General features: G+C 36.5%; 1 protein-coding gene across 1 annotated transcript; it reads left to right on the top strand.

The window, feature by feature from the left end:
• The first annotated feature begins 2783 nt into the window (after positions 1-2783).
• On the top strand, positions 2784-21596 carry LOC149784752 (perlucin-like). The gene is made up of 3 exons (XM_089933043.1): positions 2784-2874; positions 18355-18580; positions 21046-21596. Exons 1-3 carry the CDS (start codon positions 2784-2786, stop codon positions 21077-21079), a joined length of 351 nt encoding a protein of 116 aa, XP_089789169.1. The 3' UTR covers positions 21080-21596.
• The last annotated feature ends 306 nt before the right edge of the window (positions 21597-21902 follow it).

Below are 21902 nucleotides of genomic sequence, written 5' to 3'. Positions count from 1 at the left end.
ATATATATATATATATATATATATATATATATATATATATATATATATATATTATTTGTGGATCGTCGGTATTCGAAGGTGGTGTGGTTATTCACCAAGTTCTTACCCATACACTTTCGCCAGATATGAAAGATACTAAACCAGTTAAACCATATTAAGTCGGAGCTTTGTGTTCGCTAAGTAGCAATAGACTGAAGTTCTGGTTCTTCCTTTTCAAGGATATGATTTTAGCTAAATAGCGTGATCCAAAACCAAAGCGATGAAAAGGTTAACATTGTTAAATGTTGTAATGTCAAACACTATCATCGCAAACTTAAACATGTGAAAGGGTTGCGTTCCCTGATGCCAACTTTAGCTGATTGTACGCACTGGACGATGGTCATTTGGAGGACATACTGCAGATAGGAAAGATCATTCAAAGCACCTGGGGTCAAGGTTTTCTATATTTATGACTGCTCTTTTAGGTATCCGTTTGGGCATGCGTATGTGCTCGTTACCTCAAAATGGGCTGTACTGCGAAATGTATGCCTTACCTAATCATCCATTGCTAACCGCCAGTTTGAGCTCTTGTTCGTCCAACACTTCCAGCATGCCAGTAGACTTATCCATAATTGTATATCCGGTCATTGACAACGCAACTGGTGTTGATGTTTGACGTTAGCAAAAGTTTTGCCCGTTTTTGTTCATGGTGGGATCATGGCTGTTGATGGTATACATCGTGTTATTAACTAGGCTTCGTGATGGTATTCGCTTTCTTACAACCTCGCTATCCACCTAAGTATGGTCCCCTCAAAGGTCTATGATTTTGTTCCATAGACACACCGCGCTTTTAATTCGATTGCTAGCGGTTTGCGCCCCAGCTAATGCAATGATGCCCGCTACCATTTTTTGCCCACCTACCCTATCAACACACGTACACACAACTGAGCACAGCTCTCACTGTCTTCTATACCCTACCAAGAAATCTCAGAATCGATCAGAAACCTTGTTGCTCTTTAATAGGTGGCCAAGTGGTCTAAAGCACTCGCTTTTGTAGATCGCTGCCAACTGACCTCAGCCTGCCTGGATTCGAGTTTCTGCTCGCACAGCATGCGTATATGAGGAAAATTGCCAGTAGTTTCCTGCAGGCTGATCTTTCCTCGCGGGTTTTTTTCGGGTTCTTTCTCTACTAAATATACTGGCCGCCATGTTAAGTCTCTCATGTGCTGATGTATGGCGTTCAACCCAAAAGCAATGCCGGTGACATATTAAACACTGATGCAAGGTGAAGCCAAATCTCTATGTTTCATTTGCAGCTAAGTGTGTTATTAACTCCTTCACTTAGCATCCAATTTTTCCTAAATTCAGCACTCGCAGAGTAACCACATTTAAAATAGAATATCATGTCTCCCGCCATTATGTTAATATAAGTGAAGGCCACCAACTGTCTGGATGAATGTATTTGGAGGGTGTAGGGGTCGCATCTTTCCTCTATATTTCACAAATTATATCTAGAATTCATTTGTTTAGTCTTGTATTAATTTAAGAAATATCCTCTAAATGTAAATGAATATCGTAGGTTAATTCAGGCATGAAATTTCTGTGATTACCCCATTCCGTACATAGCTAGTGGGTACAGTTATGCCCTTGGCGCCTGTGTGTTTATTTTAGGTATGTTCTGTTCTTGTTACACTTTTGTGTCTGCAACCGACACTAGCAAATGAAACCAGCCAATTACAAAAAATATCCTAGGTTTGCAGATCCAGTGTAATAATTTATACTATTTGTTTCAGATAAGGGACATTTTTAATCGTAAAAGCTTCAAGCAAAATCAGCAAAATCCATTCATGTTTCAGTACAGGATACTCGATACGAACGACTTTTGAAAAGCGTGCCATAACGGTACGGTTATAGCTACGGCCAACGAAAAATTAGGCTCTGTTTGATTTGCTTCTCCCCTTCTTAACCACCAACATTTCACTTAAAATATTACATAAACTATGAAATTGATTATAAATCGTTCTTTCTACAGGTCAATCGAAGTAAAGCTGTACCACGAGGGGATAGAAAATACTTTTTAGAAATATGTTTTCCTAGTAGTGTCCTTAATTCATACACTATTTCAAGAAATATTTTCATTGTGTACATTGTGTCAGATGTATACTCTATTACAGGTACCTGTTCCCATGTACATATTGTATTTGTTCCCATGTACATATTTTATCTGTTATTATGTACATTTTGTATCTGTTCCCATTTATTAATTGTATCAGTTCCTATTTAGATATTATATATGTCCCCATGTACATATTATATATATTCCCATGCACATATTGTATATGTTCCCATGTACATATTGTATCTAAACAAAAATAGTTTTTTTTCTAATATGATAGAAAGTAATGACTAAAGAAGATTTAACACTGAAGAATAACAAGAAACTGCTACAGTATCATGCACAATTCACTTGTTAACTTATCCTGCGATAAAAGGGATAAAGGCATAATGGATTCGCTTGTCAACATTAATGGCAGTTCTTCTAAGATATGTTATAATTCATGGCCTCGCTTAAAGCAACCACATATATTGGACAAAATACAAACTGGAAGATTTATAAAGTATTAAAATAATATACGAAATACGATGCCAATTTCTGCGTGTTTGTCAATTTTAGAACACGGTCATAATTGGGTCTAAAAATGTAAGTGCTATGTATTAATAACCACATAAAGAATCTTCATAAATATAACAGACATATATAGGCAAAGCAATCCAGAATATTGACGATATTCAAATGTTTGCAGATGTACTGTCGAGTATTCGGAACTGACCTAGCAGCAATTGAAACTGCTGAAGAAATGGCAATAATAAAGGGAATTCTGGCGGCAGCCCCAGGTATTTTTTTATTTTTTTTAAGTACCAAGCAATTTTTCAAAAACGTCAGACAGTAAAGATAGCACAGTGACATGAGGAGCATTTTACAAGACATTATTTGACTGGGAGATTAATTATCTACAGTGCGGTATGCTGCTGTATTACCTTTGCCATGAACTTGCATAATTAGAGCGCGGTATGCCGCTTTACTACTTTGTAAGCATCGTGTCTAATTAGAGTGTGGTATACCGCATTACTAATTTTCTCAAGGTCCTTTGATCATTAGAGTTCGGTACTTATTTAAAGCGAATTCTGCTGCTCTACTACCTTTCTCAAGGCCCTTGAAGAATTTCTAAGTGCAGCATACAATGTATTACTTTTGTCAAGGCCGTTGTATAATTAGTGCATGTTTTGTATACCGCTGTTCTATTTTGTCAAGGCCTTTGTATAATTAGAGTTTATAATTCTGCTTGGCTACTTTTGTCAAATATCTTGGATAATTATTTATAGTGCGGCATGCTGCTTTTTCAAGGCCAAAGTACTTGACCGAATCTTTAGTCGCTAGAATAAAGCAAGAGCTAGTCTGCAGCACAATATCCAGTTAAAACAATGTACATATGAACTACATTAGTGCATCTACAAAACGATAAAAAGCGATAAAAACAACACCAGCCCACAATACCAGCTCCCGCTCCGTACAAAGAAAACACATACAAGCAAACACAAGACACGTGTAGTGAACCTGCAGTGTCGCAAAGCTATGGTTCAGTATTAGAAACATGGAGTGTCGTGCCTGCAGTCGGTAACAGTAAGTTCAACAAGTGAAAAAATCTATTTTGCTGCTATATACTGATTTCGGACAAAGATCTTTTAAATTTGTGTTAATGAATTAACCGCTTATATTATTATTAATTGTTTTGGAGAATATATGCGTATTTCAAAAATATTTTCAAATATGTATTTTATATAGCTCTCTTATTCTTATTGAAGTCCTTTACATATAACGAATGCATTGGACCGTGCGTACATCAATCTATCTGAAAGGATAAGATAATTTTCTTTTCATTACATACCAGACTTGCTCCAGAATCGAAGTCTAGAAAATTACACTCACTCTTGGGTCCAACACGTTCACATTTTTCGTAAATTCACCTCGCTTTCATAGTCTGATCATGTAAATATATACAGAGAGACTTTGGCAAGCAAATGTTTCAGCAGCAGGGAGGGTGAACCCTACAACATTTTAGAGCAGCCGATGGATGAAAATGAAAATACTAGCGTTACCGAGTCCTCTAGCCGGGTTAGCTTATTTTTGTCTCGTGTCAGATTTGTATGTCATCGTTCACTGACCTGTTGGTCGTCACCCACCCTCCTGCTATTTGTGTAAAAAAGTGACAGGTCTCTCAACCAAAGATTTGGTCGAGATATCCGTGATATCAAGACCCGGAGTCATGTAAATTTATCGTGATAAATCTATGAGGAAATATTTTAGCGCGCGAGAAGAAATTTCTAAATTTAATCATATCCACATCCCAGTCTGACGAATGTTTCGCAGAGTATGTGTATCGACTCCATTAAACATAACTAAAAGATTGCAGTATTATCCGATCGCCTTATGTATTTGTGTATATCGCTAAGTTACATTAATCACGTCTGTATCATTGTGCCTGCTTCCAGAAAATGTCCGAGCTGGATTTAATCGTTTGTCCAGAATCACATAATCGTGTACTACAAGATTATTAATACAGCTATCGATATCAATCAGAAATGGAGCTTCATCAATATCGGTAATAAAGTCAATAATACCATAATCGTCCTCGTCCAACAATTTAATATTTTCATTAAAATCTTTAAGCACGTTGCAAACATCGCTTATCAGTTATAAAGAATAGTGCCACTAAATATAACTTATCCCATTTGAGCCATCTCATTATCAGATTAAGCAACGATTGCGTCTTACTTGACCCAGATGGACCTATGAGAACTGTTCTGATATAATTTGATTGCGCTGCATGATGCTTGACTGGCTCTTGCTTTCGTTTCACTGGAAATCAATCATATCCATGTTGTACAAATATAATAAATAATATTAATTTATATTGTGTTCGATGCAGAGCCCCCACCCCCACCAGTGGATTGACTAGGAATAAAAAGCGTGCACTTACAGGAAAATGTATGAAATGTGGTTAAAAAATACGAATTTATCTATAATAAAACAGTTGGAGATATTGATGCTTCACTGGGAAAATTAACAGGGGCTCCATGGGCTATGTATCCTGGCGGAAAAATTCTTACTGGATATAATTATTGTGGTCCTGGAACCCGACTTGATATCCGACTCGATGAGCGAAATCATCCAAGACCAGGGCATTATCCAATAAATGCGATTGATCATGCTTGCAACGTTAGTGATGTCGTGTATAAAAATAAAGATTTTCAACAACGACATGTTGCAGATGTGAAGCTTATTCATACGTTAAATGCCATAAAACATCAGTCTCTCAGCCAATCGCTTGCTAATTGTTTGATAAGATATGCGAAGAAAGGTAAACTAGTGCTAGGGGCTGGTAATTAGTCAGCCGATTATTATCATTACAATAATGGAATCGGTTTATTATAGCCCATGAGAATTTTGGATGTGTAGATCAAAGATTAGTAAACTTGCTGATGCAGCAGGTGTCGCACATTCTGTTTCTGCAAATTGCTTAGCGCGACAGGCAATGTGGCAAACTTACCTAACACCACCTTAACAAATTCAGTACACACATTTTGATGCTATCACTCCCAATGAGGTTCATCAGGCATATATTTTTTTTTTTTTACCGCATGATAATATTAAAATTGGTAGACGTCAATCGTGCACAAGCAAATACGCGTTGAATGTCGTTGACAGTACAAGCGGATATAAAGAAACTGAATCAAAGACAACAATTGTAGTTGCATCTGCATTTGAATGGATTTATCAACAAGGACAACAAGGTGGTCTACGATGGATATGTAGCTACAGGTTGATCCAGACAAAGAATTTCTTGGTGCGTAAAGTCGATGATGAAACAGCACAGTGTCGAAATCAGGTGAGGACAGACAACAATTCATCACGATCAGGCAATCGTTGCAATTGTGATGACTGAGTTAAATAATGAATTACTCGTGAAATTTATATTCAACCAATACATGCGATCACAAAAATGCATACTAATACAACAACATGACTTTTTCTCAAAACAGCCAGTACTAGTTAATGTGACTGTCAGATATTTATATGAACCTGGTGAATTTGAAGGTGGTAAAATGAGCTACTGACCCATTCTGGAATGTGACCACACATACATTTTCCAGCGTGGTAAGATCGAGTGGTAGATCTGCAATTCACAGACTAGGTTGAACTTCTTCTCAACGTGGATTTGTATGTGAAAAATTACATGTAATTTCTGAAGATACACAATTACCACCGCCTTCACTTTTGTGAAAGCAGTCCACCATAGCCCCGACGTCAATTACATTCAGGATTGGTCAGCATCACATTTTTGCGTGTGTGACCAAGACTGCTATTAATTCTTTCCACGGTACACTGTCTTGGAATATTTTTCGAATACTGCCACAACATTCATGTGTTTCAGCTCGCACAATGATTATTCTGTCGCTGTTTCAGTGTCATGATGAATTCAGTATCGAGATCAAAGTCACGCTTTTTGTCACATTGCTTTTACCAGCTAGTGTTTTTTTTTTACTATATCATCACCATTCCGGTATTTGGACTGTGAAGTCTATGATAAGCCTTTGTAGATAAGATATTCTTCTGGCTCGAAACACTGACAAATAAACTAAATTTTACCATTCTATCCGATCATCGACAATCCATATACTGGTATCAGAAATAATTAATCATTGTGAGAGAATGAGTCGTTATAGCATAGACTAGAGTCCATGGAGATTTATCCATTGTTAATGCGCTCTCAACAGCAATAACAGTAACAAGAATAATATCATTAAAACGAGTTTTTGTTTCTAGATTTACTGCTGGGGGAAAAGATATGTGTGCCATAGATTTGTCTATGAATGTTTTCGCGAACAAATCGAAAAAGGACATGTGAATGATCTTATTAATTGAGACCAAAATATTATTTGAATAATTTGCAGGCTGTTACACAGAATCAGAATTACAAAATTGGAGGTACTGGCAGGTGTCATAATGTTCCAAAATCAGTTAAATCTGAATGTAGAAGCAGGCGAAGAAATAATATTTCCACCAGTATATGCAGTGGCAACCACTTTGATATTTTTCCACCTTCGGTACAACCTACAGGCGTCTGCCTCTTTGTTACCACTCTGTGTTAAGACCTCACAGAAGTCGCTTGTATATTTTAAAATCTAAATTTCGGTAAATCATCTTCGGATACTGACATTGCCTTTAAACCTTATTGTTTGACTGAGTGTTCGATACCATCATTGATCATTGATACCATAATTGATACAATCATATACCATCATTGGTATAATACTTGGTGTTTGTATCCGTTAATTAATAACAGACTGCACAAGTTTACGGTTGGAGGATTCAAAATCAAACTTGATTTTATTTGTGTATTTTATATGTGAAATAATTTCCTCACGAAGTTTCTCATTTATATATTCTATTATGTACTAGTTAAATTTCTTGCGTAGCTCATCTATATTGTAACAATATGATGCTACAGGCTGACAAGATTGATATTAGAGACAGCAGAGAAAAATATAATTTGATTTCCGATATCGTCTCACGTGTATAAAGTAATATATTACTTTATTTTGTACCATTTATAAATTATATGCTAATGTGATTTTAATTGGTATAATATCAAATGCATTAGTACTAGTATGTTAAAGAAAATTTTATAGTACAAATCTTTATTTCTATGAGAAGGAATTATATGTTTATCTATGTTGTGTGCTTAATTTCTGCCTGTGATTGTGGGTTGTGGAATTAATGCCTACCTGAGTTTTGTCATACTCCAAAGATATTTATTTGAATTTGATTTCAAGAGTTGACAGTTTGTACGAGTTATTTTGTTTTCCGTAGACAATAGTGTGAAATGTATATAAAGACTTTGGTAAACAATGATTCATTCCTGTTTCATGATCAGTCTGTAGATTCACTTATATTTGTTTTCAAATATAATTTAAGTAGAATTATTTATTGAAACTATTCATTGGAATTCATTGCAATTACAAAGTGTTCTTTGATATTTTGGCCTAAAGCACTATATTGGAATTATTGAAGACTCGTTTTAATACATTCTGGATTATAGTATTGTGAAAAAATCATGACCTTTGATACTTTAGGAATTCTGAACATTCTAAAGATTTGGACATGTGATAGTACATTTAGGCTCGTCTAGGATTTAATTCACAGTACTTAAAGAACTGTTACTGGTTTCATTTTCAATATGTTAGATCGTTAACACCATAAATCGTAACATGTTGATGGCATGATGTGTGACAATTGGATTATATTATTTGCATCTATGCAAGGAAAGAAACTTCCAACCGAGAATCAGAACTTTGCATCACGAAATAGGCCTTGCCGAGTTTCAGTTGTAAAATTGTGATCCGGGGACAGAATTGTTCCGTCCTACAAAACAAACTTAGTGAATGATCTTTTCATAATTCTGAGCGAAAATGACGTTTCAAGTACAGCTGCTGTATTGCGAATACTGGTGTAACTTTTAAACAGCAAAACATCCATTTTTAAATGTTTCTTCTTGTAAGATAGAGGGTACAAAGAAGTGGGATTTTAAGTGAAGAACTAATCTTTAAAGACATTTTATATCACACAGATGTGATGTCCAAAATTAACGTTTACATCAATGGCTTTTCGACTCGAAATTTTAGTAAATAAGGTGTACATGTATATAGGTCGTTCCATCGGAAGGGACCTATGTGATGGACACAAGATTCAACAATTTTTCTCTCTAGTACGTAAATGTGTTGCATATAATATGTCTTCGTCAACAAATGTTTACCTGATGACGGAAAGTGGAAATTGTTTACTACTCTGTGCACACTATGCTTGCAGTAGACTGTCAAATGTATGGGATAAAAGCAGTGTATTTTAGGGGTTTTTATATTGAATATAGTATTTGCTTGTTGCGTGTTTGCCTATTTTGTTTGTTAGTTTAAAAGGCGCTTTTCAAACGTTAACGGCTATATCATTTCAATGAATAGAAGCTCTGTGACTTTCCCAAGGACTCAGATAGGCCGCCAATCCACTCTAGCTTATGTATGTATGTACGTATGTATGTATGTATGTATGTATGTATGTATGGATGGATGTATGTATGTATGTATGTATGTATGTATGTATGTATGTATGTATGTATGTATGTATGTATGTATGTGTGAATATATGGTTAGGCGTTTGCTTATAGCCCGAGCCACAGCAAAACTGAGGAGACAGATAAGTGATCCTGGAATGATAATGCAAGGTGAGCGTTTATAGAGTTAGGCATCAGGGAAGAAATAATAACATACTCCATGATTGTTACTGCAGGCCACTTTTAGTGACTTCACTAGATTATATATAGAAATAAAACATAATTCAAGTAAAAATATATACAAATGCATTATCAAAATTACTGCTATTATGGCATATCTTCTCTATACACAAGTCATGGATTCTTTAGTCTTACTTTACATACATAATGAAGCTCAAGTGCTTGAAATTTTGGGCTCCGACCGCCACCACACAGAGAGGGCCCGCCACATCTAGCGCTCTCTGCGTAGTCCAAAATGAACAAGAAAGAGGGGAGAGGGTAATACAGTATAAGATAAGATAAGAATTCTAACATTCAGACTACATAGTCCGTATATCCAAATTAATATACAAAGCAAAAACATTGTAAACTGAAAAGAACATATATCCAATGTACAAGTATATAGATAATGCCGAATTATGCACCCCATATCGCGAAAAGGGTGTATTACATGACGCATAACGCAACTGGAAGAATATGTTTCAAGATGGTCAAACCTTCAACAAACTCATGTGAAGTAAAATGCTCTTCAGTGAACCTATATGAAGAGCAGTGCCCATATGATGTGGACGGCTATATCCGTCTGTGCACCCACGAGACATAGTACTAATGTTTGTACCCCTACTTCTACCTCGTGGACGGGGTACTAACATGAGCATATATGAGTCAATGTCGCCTCTTTTAGCTCCTTTAGCCTAATATCAACAATTAGAACATATTCCATGTATATAATCCAATAAATTGAGTAGTCCTCTTATTTAATACCGGACGTATCGCAAATCATTGCAGAAATAGTTGTAAAAACTCGTTTATCTTTCTTATCCGATATTTTCGTTTAGATCGTCCGCCATATTAGTTTAAATAATGATTACTTCCGTTCTCAGCCTCGTTTGTTTGTGTGCCATATAAGAACATGGAGGCCTTATATGGAAACGTAAACAAATCACAGCAAAAATATGGCGCGGTTTGAGTCAGAAATTCTTCGCGTTAAGGGTAAATACGGTTTATCGGCAACTTTGAATTCCCACCAAGAAACCATTTATTCTCCACTTGATTGATAATATCATAGCGTAGAATATCCAAATATGGTCTGGTAAGCCTTATATAGAAAAGGGGTCACGGCGAGAGTCTCGAGTTATCTTGTATGGCGGACTCGGTGAGGTTAGTGTAATTATGACAATTTATTTTATCGTGCAAGGGTTTATTAAAATCAAAATAAGCCAACATGTCTTTCACAACATGATTATACGTATGTAGTAGATTTCTACACTATTTGTTTTGCTGACTTTAGTGATGATTTTGTTTTGCTGTTGCTCCATTACAAGATATGGGATCAGTTCGTCGCCTCGACCTCAACCAATCAAGTTGAGGCAACGACATCGTTGCTAAAACGAGACCAAGAAGGAGAATTGGAAAGCAGAACAATGCAGGAGGAAGTGATATGATAACGTGTAGAACAACAAATGAAGTCCATACATCTAAATTATAATATAAAGCAAAACATTGTAAACATAAAAGAAAATATATCGTATGTACAAGTATACAGAAAATGCCGAATTGTGCACCCCATATCACGAAAAGGGTGTATTACATGTGGCATAACGCCACTGGAAGAATGTTTTGCAAGATGGTCACACCTTCAATGTACCCATGTGAAGTGAAATGCTCTTCAATGAACCCATATGAAGAGCAGTGCCCGTATGATGTGGACGGCTGTATCGGTCTGTGCACCCACAAGACAACTATACAGATAACGACGAATTGTGCACCCGATATCGCAGTGCCCGTATGATGTTGACGGCTATACCTGTCTGTGCCCCCACGATACCTGGAAGAATAAGAATTAGAAAGCAGAAGACGGCAGTAGGAACTACTATGATGACATGTGCAACAACGTATGTCCATGCATCTAAATTAGAATGTAAAAGTAAAAACATAAAGGAGCATATATTTCATACAGATAATGCCGATCTGTGCACCCCACATCACGAAAAGGGCGTATTACATGTCGCAGAACGCCACTGGAAGAACGTTTATGCAAGACGGTCACCTTCAATGAACCATATGAAGTGAAATGCTCTTCAATGAATCCATATGAAGAGTGTCCGCATGATGTGGACGACTGTAGCGGTCTGTGCACCCACGAGACCTGGAAGAAGAATTGGAAAGCAGAACACGGCAGTAGGAAGTGATAGGATGACGTTTACCCGAACGGAAGTCAGCACTAAATTACAGACTGGAAATAATATCGCTCAGCCGTATATATTTCTTACAGGCATCGGACCTCCACCGACCCAAGACCCAAATAAGACTGTCTGAGAGACCCTGCTTAGCACCCTCGATGGCTGCCCCTATCCTAAAACTATGAGTTTTGAATAATTGATAGTTAAAACCGCATTTCAGGAGCGCTGTGCGTAGGGCTTGATTGAACTATTGCCTAGTTATGGGCAACCCCCGAGAGGTAAGGAAGAGTGGTCCCACCTGACAACTCCGCAGTTGTAAATAATGGCGCAGCGCGTGGACATGGCACTGGTCTTGTACATTTTGGGGCACGACAGTTAAGCGAAAAAGGGTACCATTGGAGTGTTTCTAATGTGTAAACTGGACAACTAAAACATCGTCATTGATCCGAACCTGAGAGAAATGAAGCAAGTTTGGAATGCTGCAACCAGGCTGTCTAACGGTCATTTCTCCTCAGAAAATAATGAAATGCAAGAAGAAACGTAGACTTAAATCAAGCCGCACGAAAAACTTTGTGGGTAAATGTCGGCAGGAATATAACGAGTTTATGTAGCATGCATTTTTCAATTGGTATTCTGACATCTGTGTGCGGTAAATGATTATGAAGCGCTTGCAGTAGTTTTTGAATAAGAAATGAATTGGTTGGATCAGGGATATTTCTTAGCTTGTGCACATAGCCAATAGCCGAGACATAGGTATATATGGCTGATGGTGCATAGTGTTCGTCAAAATTATACGAGATATAAAAACACCAAATTGGTACTTGAAACCGGGACAGTGCTGTCGAGGTTTAAAGCGGTTGAACAATCGATGTATTGTTTCCAACTGCGCCTGCAAGATTCTACCAAAAATGAAGAAAGAGCACTCTGTACTAACGTAGACATTATCACTACCAGTCTGTTAATGTGGATAGTTCCGGGACCTATTCTGGGATTTCGTCTGCACAAGGTGAGAGCTGCAGAAATCTATGCACATATCAGTGTATCCCCCACCAATGCTGACGTTGCCATCTCTACGGCCTGGTCCACCACCTCATGATTCCGATGCTGTGACATAGATTCCGCAGATGCTGGATTAGCAGCTGTTTGATGTATCGGTTGTAGATTGCTAAAATGTTGTCATTTACCTATCTTGTTATGTTTTTTTTATCGCCTTAGCATCAAGTGATGGAGAAGTGCCTGTAGCTGGAGTGGAGGAAGTTCTTATATGATTGACACCCGTTGTACCCCTATGAAGCTTTTCGTCGCGGAGGAGCTCTTTTGCGTGCTTTATTCATAGTCTACCACCATCTGTATCCCCCCGGAGGCTTTTCTCTGTGGACCTATTCTGGAAATAAAAAGGGAAACAGCAAGCAGTATCTCCGTATTGTTTGAGTAGGAATGAAATTATTACATGGTGTACAAATGGCATAAGTCATGGTAACTAACACCCTAAATAACGGCTGTCAACACGACCAACTAGATACAATATAGGAGACACGTCATGTGTGTAGACTTTGTAGCTCTGGGATTGAAGCCAGTTGCCAAAATTGAGAACTGAATCAACCAGTAGATGCAACTGGAAAAAGATGAATATTGATAAAATGCAGATGGAACTAGTCAAGTGGTCAGAAGCGACTTGATAACTGACAAGAGTATGCATCTATGTATGTATGTATGTATGTATGTATGTATGTATGTATGTATGTATGTATGTATGTATGTATGTATGTATGCATGCATGCATGCATGTGTGTGTGTGTGTGTGTGTCTGTGTCTGTGTGTATGTGTATGTATGTATGCATGTATGTATGTATGCATGAATGTATGTATGTATGTATGTATGTATGTATGCATGTATGTATGTATGTATGTATGTATGTAATACATTAAAGTTCAACGACACATCATGATATGGCATTGCGGCATGGGAGAAAGTTACAGTTCAGTTCTAAAAATTTAAGTAAACAAATTGTACGAACTCTTTAGGAGGACAAAGCCTTCAATTGTGGATCAAGATGGCCGCTATCGCTAAACCGGCTTGAAGCAGCTGTTCCGATTTTTGTGCCGTTTTCATATTTGTGCTTGTTGTCTGTCTTCGTCTACGTTATTGTGTTCATTATGCATTGGCTGTTCAGTTAGTACGTGTTTCTTCATCTACTTGTTTTGGAAACTTCACCTTTTTCTAAACAAACCGCCATCACGTGATACTCGCCAGTCAAACCGTTTATGCTATGATGGACCCTCATTAATTGCTTTAAATGACCACTCCTTGGCTCTCCACACTAGATTGTGCTCTAGACTAAACGAACTGGGACTACATTCATCATCACCTAAATGTAAACAGAAGCGAAACAAAAAAAAAAGTTGTTTCAAAGCCGGCCGGCGTAGAACAGGAAGAAGAATTCCAATTATCTCCCTTATGCCCTTTCCGGCTCAACATTTTAAAAATTCGACCGTTAATTTAGATAACCTAACTCAAATCCTTATTAATTCGTCAACATTTGTGTCAACTATCCAAGAGATACTTCTGCGTATTGCATTAGTCACTGCCCAATCAGTAGGACTACGGAAAAGATCATAGAAATAGTTAATTTTATCAACGACCAGAATATTGACGTCTATTTCCTGACAGAAACATGGCTAAAAACATCAGTGTGCGGATCTAACACCCACTGGTTACTCCATCAAGTCGTTCCCCCCGTAACTCTCTCGGAAGTGGAATTGCTGTCATCACAAAGAACTCCATGATCAAACGTCTTAACCACCCGACAACATTCAATTTCGACTACACATCGTTTGAACTAGTCCAAACCACACTCACACTGGAGCAATGGTCAGTCCATTTTTTCTGCTTATACCACCCTTCTCCTAATAGAAAAAAAAAACAAGCTGACTAAATCTCTCTTTGTTTAAATTGTTTCCGAATCTCCTGGAGTATGGAAGTTCGATAGGTGGCAATCTGATTATTCTTGGAGATTTCAACTTTCACTCTGACTGTCCCGGAAACCCAAACACATCAAAACTCTTAGATTCCATCAATGTTTTGAACCTCAAACAGTCAGTTAACCAACCCACCCATAAACATGATCACACTTTAGACGCGATTCTTCATAAACCTGATCATAACAATATACGGTCCTCCCTGGTATCCCATGAACTTGCATCAGATCACCTCTGTATTCTATGACATCTTGAAGAATCAGTATCTAACCCTCCACCTTATCTGTTACTAAGGGGAACCTCCATATCGTAAATAGAACAAAACTAATGCATGACATCCAAGCAAACTTAACAACTTGCTTACCTCCTACAGTAGAACAACTCGATAATTGCCTGCGTTCATTGATTGACAAACATGCCCCAGCTACCAAGTGCAGAGTATCAATTCAGAAGTGTTCTCCATAGTATAGCAGTGATATAGACCAGCTTCGCACTGCTAAAAGAGACCGCCGTAAAGCTGAGAGGCTTTGGCTTTCCACCAGACTCGCTATTCTTAAGTAAATCTATGAAACCGCTAAGAAAAATGTCACAAATATAGTCCATGCAGCGAAATCAGCCCACTACACTACTAAGATCATGGAAAGTTCCAGATGCAAAGAGCTTTTCGAGATTACTAACACGCTAATGTCAAGGAACAAATCTACACCACTTCCAACTACCTTCTCTCCAGTGTGACCTTCCGGATATGTTTGTACATTTCTTCCTTGACAAAGTACAAACCATTAGAGATAAGCTAGACACCATACTTCCAATCGATTCGTTATCACCATACAGTTGGGATACAAAATTTGAGCGGCAACCATTCGCAGCATTTGAACATGCCCCTGTGGATTTCGTACGTACAATCCTGATGAAGAGTGCACCAAAAGTCATGTGAACTTGATCCAATTCCAACATCACAGCTGCTTGAGTGTTTTGATCCAGTACTGCCTTCACTAACTGATGTTATTAATACCTGTCTCTTATCCGGGTAATCCGTATCATTTTTCAAAACTGCCATTGTTAAGCCTCTGCTGAAGAAACAATCACTAGACCATAACGATTTAAAGAACTACCGCCCAGTTTCTAATCTCCCATTCATATAAAAAGTCTTAGAAAAGGTTATTCTATCCCAGCTTGTATCTCATTAAAATTCAAACAGTCTTGTAAGCAATGTATACTCTGCATATCGCCCTTGCCACAGTACTGAAACTACTCTTCTAAAAGTAGTTAATGACATTTGCTCTGCTTCGGATAACGAAAAGATTACAGTCTTCATCCTCTTTGATTTGTGTGCAGAATTTGACACAATAGACCATGATGTATTACTTCACCGTCTTCAGCATTTATTTGGCATTCATAATACGGCCTTACTGTGGTTCAAGTCCTACTTGGTCAACATGACATAAATTGTCTGCAAATGGAATACACTCCAGCCCAGTTGATATATGTTGAGGTGTTCCACATTGGTCTGTTATTGTACCTGTTCTCTTCATTCTATACACTCAGCTGCTCTCAAGTGTCATAAATCATCATGCAGTGTCTCACCAATTGTACGCTGATGACTCCCAAATATACAAATCTAGCCACCTAATTGAAGTTGATGCTACCATCCAAGGTGTAGAGAGGTGCATTTCATGAATGACATGTAACAAACTGCAGATGAATGATGATAAAACTGATGCCAATCTAATCACAACACAAAGACTTTCTCATTCACATCCTTTACCTCAAACAATAAATATCAGCAACAGCAACATTACCTTCACACAATCAGTACGGAAACTAGGCGTTACTCTGGACAGTACTCTCATATTGCACCAACATGTCATGAACATATGCAAGGCTGAAAATCTTGAGCTGAGACGCATCAGCTCCATTCGCAAATATCTTTCAGTTGATGCCACTGAAAACACTTGTGTGTTCATTATTATTTGGACTCTTGTAACTCAATTCTGTCTGGTTCATCTCAATATCTACTCCAGAAGCTTCAAAAGGTTCAACACACAGCTGCTTGGATCATACTTAGATTACCACAATCAGAGCACACCTCCCCGCTGCTCTGTACCCTACACTGGCTATCCATTCGATCCAGAATCAAACACAAAATTTGTTCTCTGTGCTAAGTTTCACTGACGGACTCTAGTCCAACATAGCTATCCGACCTCACCCATGTGTACACACCATCAAGATACTTACGCTCCTCTTCTGACAATCGTATACTCATTATTCCCATTATGAAAACAAAGTCATATGGACAGCGTTCTTTTGCATACAAGGGCCAAGCAACACGGAATGAATTGCTCACTGAACTTAGACACAAAGACACAGTGATCCCATTCAAGAGTGCTCTCAAAACTCACTTATTTCGACGGCAAGAACAAACTTAAAGACCTAATAATGTTTCCTACCTTAAATATTATCAGCATGTCTTTTATGTGTTCAAATTTCATGGAGTTTTTTTTTGTAATCATATCATTAAATATGTTTTTTTATCTGATAGGTGTTGTCTAATGTTATAAAGTACTTAGAGCTTCTAAAGAATAGGTGCTATACAAAGTCCTTATTATTATTATTATTATTATTATTATTATTATTAACTAATTATATATATATATATATATATATATATATATATATATACATATATATATATATATATATATATATATATATATATATATATATATATATATATATATATATATATATATATATATATATATATATATATATACACGTTTTCTGGAGAACCATGATCATAAATTTCCTTCATTAACTAGACATCAAAACAATGGTAATGGTAGAAAGAATGATTGGGACACTAACATACTCAAATGTTCGTTGACAAGAGACTGTTAATCCAATTCCAAGACACATTGTCGAAAACATTGTAAAATATTTACTTTTGCGTAGTACCCCATAACGATATGTGAATATCGTTGACAATTCAAGAGCTGAAGCAGTCTATCAGCATTGCTCGAAAAAATAAAAGAATTGAAATAATATTAGAAAATGAAAATGAGACCAGGAAACAGATTCTATCATTTAAAGTGTAGCTTCTGCCATTACGTACTCCATATTTTTTTTTATTTGTTACTTTTAAAGAATAAAATATTGTTTTACGTATGTTCCATTCCACAGTAATACTATGTTGCAAGGAAGATACTTCTCTTTTTCTACTCAAGTTAAAATGATGTTACCTTGAGTAATTTACCTGTTTATTTATAGTGTTCATAATGTCTACAGGTGATATGTTATTAATAATGAGGCATAATATATATATGTGATTTCATATTAATAATTAGTCATAGTATTTGCAAGGTATAATTGGTGTATGTTTGCTGTATGTTTGCCAAAATGCCATGACAAGGTGGAAAACTCGATAATGTGTCTTCAGTGTTTGTATCTTTGAGTCAGGCTAACATTCTGCTTTTTGTCAGGATAAACTGATTTTGTGTCAGGCTTAATTTGTATGTCTCTAGCTAACTTTGTATCTTTGTGTCGGGTTAACTTTACATTTTGTGTCAGGCTTACTTTGTATATTTGTGTCAAGGTGACTTTGTATTTTTGTCTCAAGCTAATTTTGTATATTTGTGTCAGGCTAACATTGTATCTTTGTGTCAATATAAACATTGCATTTTGTGTCAGGCTAACTTTGCATATTTGTCTGAGGCTAACTTTGTATCTTTGTCTCAGGTCAACGTTGTATTTAGCTATTATTAAACTTCAAAAGACAGCTCATTTAATTTGCCGTTTGAGATAACCTCTTTTTTATGTCGCAAAAGATGTGGCTGAATTTTTCATCGATGGATCGGATGCAATGGCGGAAAACGATTGGAGGTGGATGGGTGCAGATGGAAATTCTTATCCTCTTACTTACACACACTGGAATCCCATCGAACCGGACAATTATGGACCAGGTCAACACTGCATGATTATCCAACAGTCTAAGGATAATGTTTGGGGCGATCGAGAATGCGAGGGCCGGAGAGGGTTTATCTGTGAAGTTCCGTGAGTATAAATCGAAGGCCCATACATGCTAAGAAATATGAATGTTTTTGATAAACGAACCGTGCTTTAAGTGATTAAAGAATCCTGACATACTTACAAAACAATCGTGATATTGTGTGCAATTGTTTGTGAGGCCGGACATGGGATATTCCAACTCTTTGATGAATATTTAATATTTTTTAAACCTGTCCTTTTTTATTATTAGTTTATTAAACCATTTATTTTATTCGATTCAGTTTTTTTAGGTTTTTAGTGTTTACATACCTGTAATATACACACCTGTTGGCTATTACCGTATTTACACATGCAATAAAAAGAGTTGTGAGAGTTTAATGTGTTACGTTAGTGGACGTCTATTTTAAAAGCGTCCATACACATGTCTTTGTGTTTGCAACATATTCACATAAAAGAGATATTGTTGTGGTTGTTGGTATGTATGTATGTATGTATGTGTGTGTGTGTGTAATTTGGATTTTTAACGTAGCTTTAACAATTTTTCAATCATATCGCTACGATGTCTGCAATGTGGCAGTTTATAGTGATGTCTAGCACTGGGGCATCATGCCGCAGACATGTAGCATGATGTCCCACCCAGTCAAATTATCTGACACCGGGCCGACCAGTCCTAACACTAACCTCTTAATGCTGAGCGCCAAGAGAGGCAGCTGTTAGTACCGATTTTGTAAGTCTTTATTATGACACGGCCGGGGATCGAACTCAAGACCTCCCGCTTCCGAGGCGGACGCTCTAACCACTAGGCCACCGGAACGGTATATGTATGTATGTATGTATGTATGTATGTATGTATGTATGTATGTGTTATTGTCAATCTCATCTATTTAGGGTTTACAAGCGTCTTACGCATACAAATATTTTCATATTGTCTTTAATCTGAAAACTAAATATATGGCTATAAAGTAACAATGACTATATATCCAATATAACGCAATGCTACTCGTTCCTATAGTAATATATCATTTTATAAAACAAAATAGCATAACCGGATTATGTCGGTAGAGTATAGAGCGAAATTTCCAGCCATATTACAAAATACTGAGACACCAAGTCATGTTCCTTCTGTCTTTCATTCAAGTAGTCATATATCTCAGCTGTTTCCATTCAGCTTTATAGTTTTCCTCTTTAATTCTGTAATGGCCTTGTCCTGGTAAATTCGTTGTATAACCTTTCCCTTAGGATCAAATAACCTAATAGATAATTATCACCAATCATTGTAAGACAGTTAGCTTATTTGTTATCCAATGATTACAGATTATGTTGTCATTTATCCTAGAATAAAGGCTTCACAGACTCAGAATGTCCAAATACTTCGAAATCATATTTTATAATTTAACTAGAGATGCATAATAATAGGCTTGTTTCCTGTATATAAATCATCACCTTCGATGGTCATTAAGATCAGGTTTGTTTTCCATGGGCAAAAAAAATCACCCTTGTTGGTGACCAGTCTCGGATCGTTTCTTATCATCATTTAGGGTATGATTAGACTTAGATTTGCTTCCATAAACTAATCATAAGCTTTGGCGGGCATGAGGCTCTAAAAAAGATACAGTAGTAAATATTACGAGTTTGCTTTTCCATAGACAAATCTTCACCATTGGTAATGAGGCACACTGAAAAATAATTAATACAATACTGCTGATAGTTTATATCTTACTCTGAACATCTCCATCGTAACACTCGTGAAGCGAAACTCTGAGATTATGGTTCAATTTTGAAAACAAAATACGTCATAGTTCTATTGTATATACGATGTATTTCTTTCTATGTACGTAGTAATTTATTTTATACATTGAGTGTCTATACAAACATTGTTTTAGTTTACCTCAGACTCTCAAAATAAATGTTCAATGTCGGTTCTATATACAAACTTAATATGTGGTTATTATTTTAATATTATAATTGCTTTTTCGTTTTCATTTACCTGTTACGTTTTCCATGGAGCTTCATAATTTATGAAGGAAAATGTTTTGGAAAGTGTTTCATTTCAAAACTGAAACACCAGTTTGAGAGCGAGGTTCATACAAAAGCTTTGGGAGATGGCTCGTTCTGTTAACAATGTTTATTTCACGCTGGAAAATCCCTGAATCCAACGTTGATATGAACACTATCCGTACCAAGTCTAGTGCACTCAAACATATAGTTTATGTATGTGTCAGTTTCTTGAGTAAAAAAAGATTATTTCTGTCTATTTTTTAGTTTATTTGTCCTGTCTCGAAATGCCTGCTGTGAACGAAACGGCTTGAAGATTTGAAAGTATTCGACATTAATACAGATTAAACTGTATTTCATTCAGATACAAAGATTCATAAATGAAAAGTCACCGCTCATCATTATAGAACGTTTGCTTATGTTATAATTTGTAATTTTCGTTAATACATTATTTTGTTTGTTTTCTTTATCAACTAATCGCGTCTATAAATTTAATTTATTTTTTTTTTTCGCAGAGACTCCCGTCTTCAACCAGTGGTAGTTGGTTAGATGTCCTGACTCGTCAAAAAGCTATAACGGTCCTTGTCAAGCATATAATAAAGCCAATACAAGTTCCTTATAGACATTACTTTCCCTGATTGCGTCCCCGTGTTCCTGTTCCTGATATATGTTAATGTCGCTGATGACATAGATGAGGGGTCTCCAAATTTAATGAGACGTGAACCATATTAGATTTTTGAACTGACTTTGCTGCTGAATCGATTGCGAAAAATAAATTAATATATGCAAAATCGTTTTAAGAACAACGCTTCTGTGTCATTGTTGCATTCAATTCTAAACCAGGTCTAGCACACAAAATATCTATCAATACATTAAAACTCATTTCACATTATTGTTTTGTGTTGGTTGGGGGGCCGGACAAATCGAAGACGCCGGCCATGGTTTGGAAACCCCTGAAATAGAAGATTGATTCAAAGAGGGAAACTAATATCTCAAACCAGGAAGTAATCTTGTTTACTCTTTCGTTCAGCATAGTAGTGATGTAATATTTATTTTTAATGGGACAGTATTTCTTTTATAAAACTATAAGTTTTGTGAAACAATTGCAGAAAGAATCATATTCTTATGTTGGACCTCAAATATAACTTTAAATTTTTTTTAAACCTTTCATTTATTCAGAGGTTGGCTTAACTCTTCCAATCATTTAAAATCAACTTTTGAAATTACACTTTAAATTCTCGAAAGCCACAATGATGAAATTATTTCTGAACGAAAATGTATGCCGATTCCATTGATATCAAAAGCAACGTGTACACGAAAAACAGATTTAAGAAAATAATATAAGTTATGTCTATATATATCTTATAAAAAT

The sequence above is a fragment of the Sinohyriopsis cumingii genome, chromosome 14 (genome assembly GCF_028554795.1).
Source record: "Sinohyriopsis cumingii isolate HCF-2022 chromosome 14, ASM2855479v2, whole genome shotgun sequence".
NCBI lineage: Eukaryota > Metazoa > Mollusca > Bivalvia > Unionida > Unionidae > Sinohyriopsis > Sinohyriopsis cumingii.
Note: the sequence above shows the minus strand (reverse complement) of the source record. Positions and strands in the feature narration are given on the sequence as shown.

What these genes read in the sequence shown, in the direction of transcription:
- LOC149784752 (XM_089933043.1), top strand. Translation starts at nt 2,784, where the DNA reads ATGTACTGTCGAGTATTCGGAACTGACCTAGCAGCAATTGAAACTGCT. An exon ending in AATTCTGGCGGCAGCCCCAG is followed by an intron (nt 2,875 to 18,354) that starts GTATTTTTTTAT and finishes ATGTCGCAAAAG; the next exon opens with ATGTGGCTGAATTTTTCATC. An exon ending in GGGTTTATCTGTGAAGTTCC is followed by an intron (nt 18,581 to 21,045) that starts GTGAGTATAAAT and finishes TTTTTTTCGCAG; the next exon opens with AGACTCCCGTCTTCAACCAG.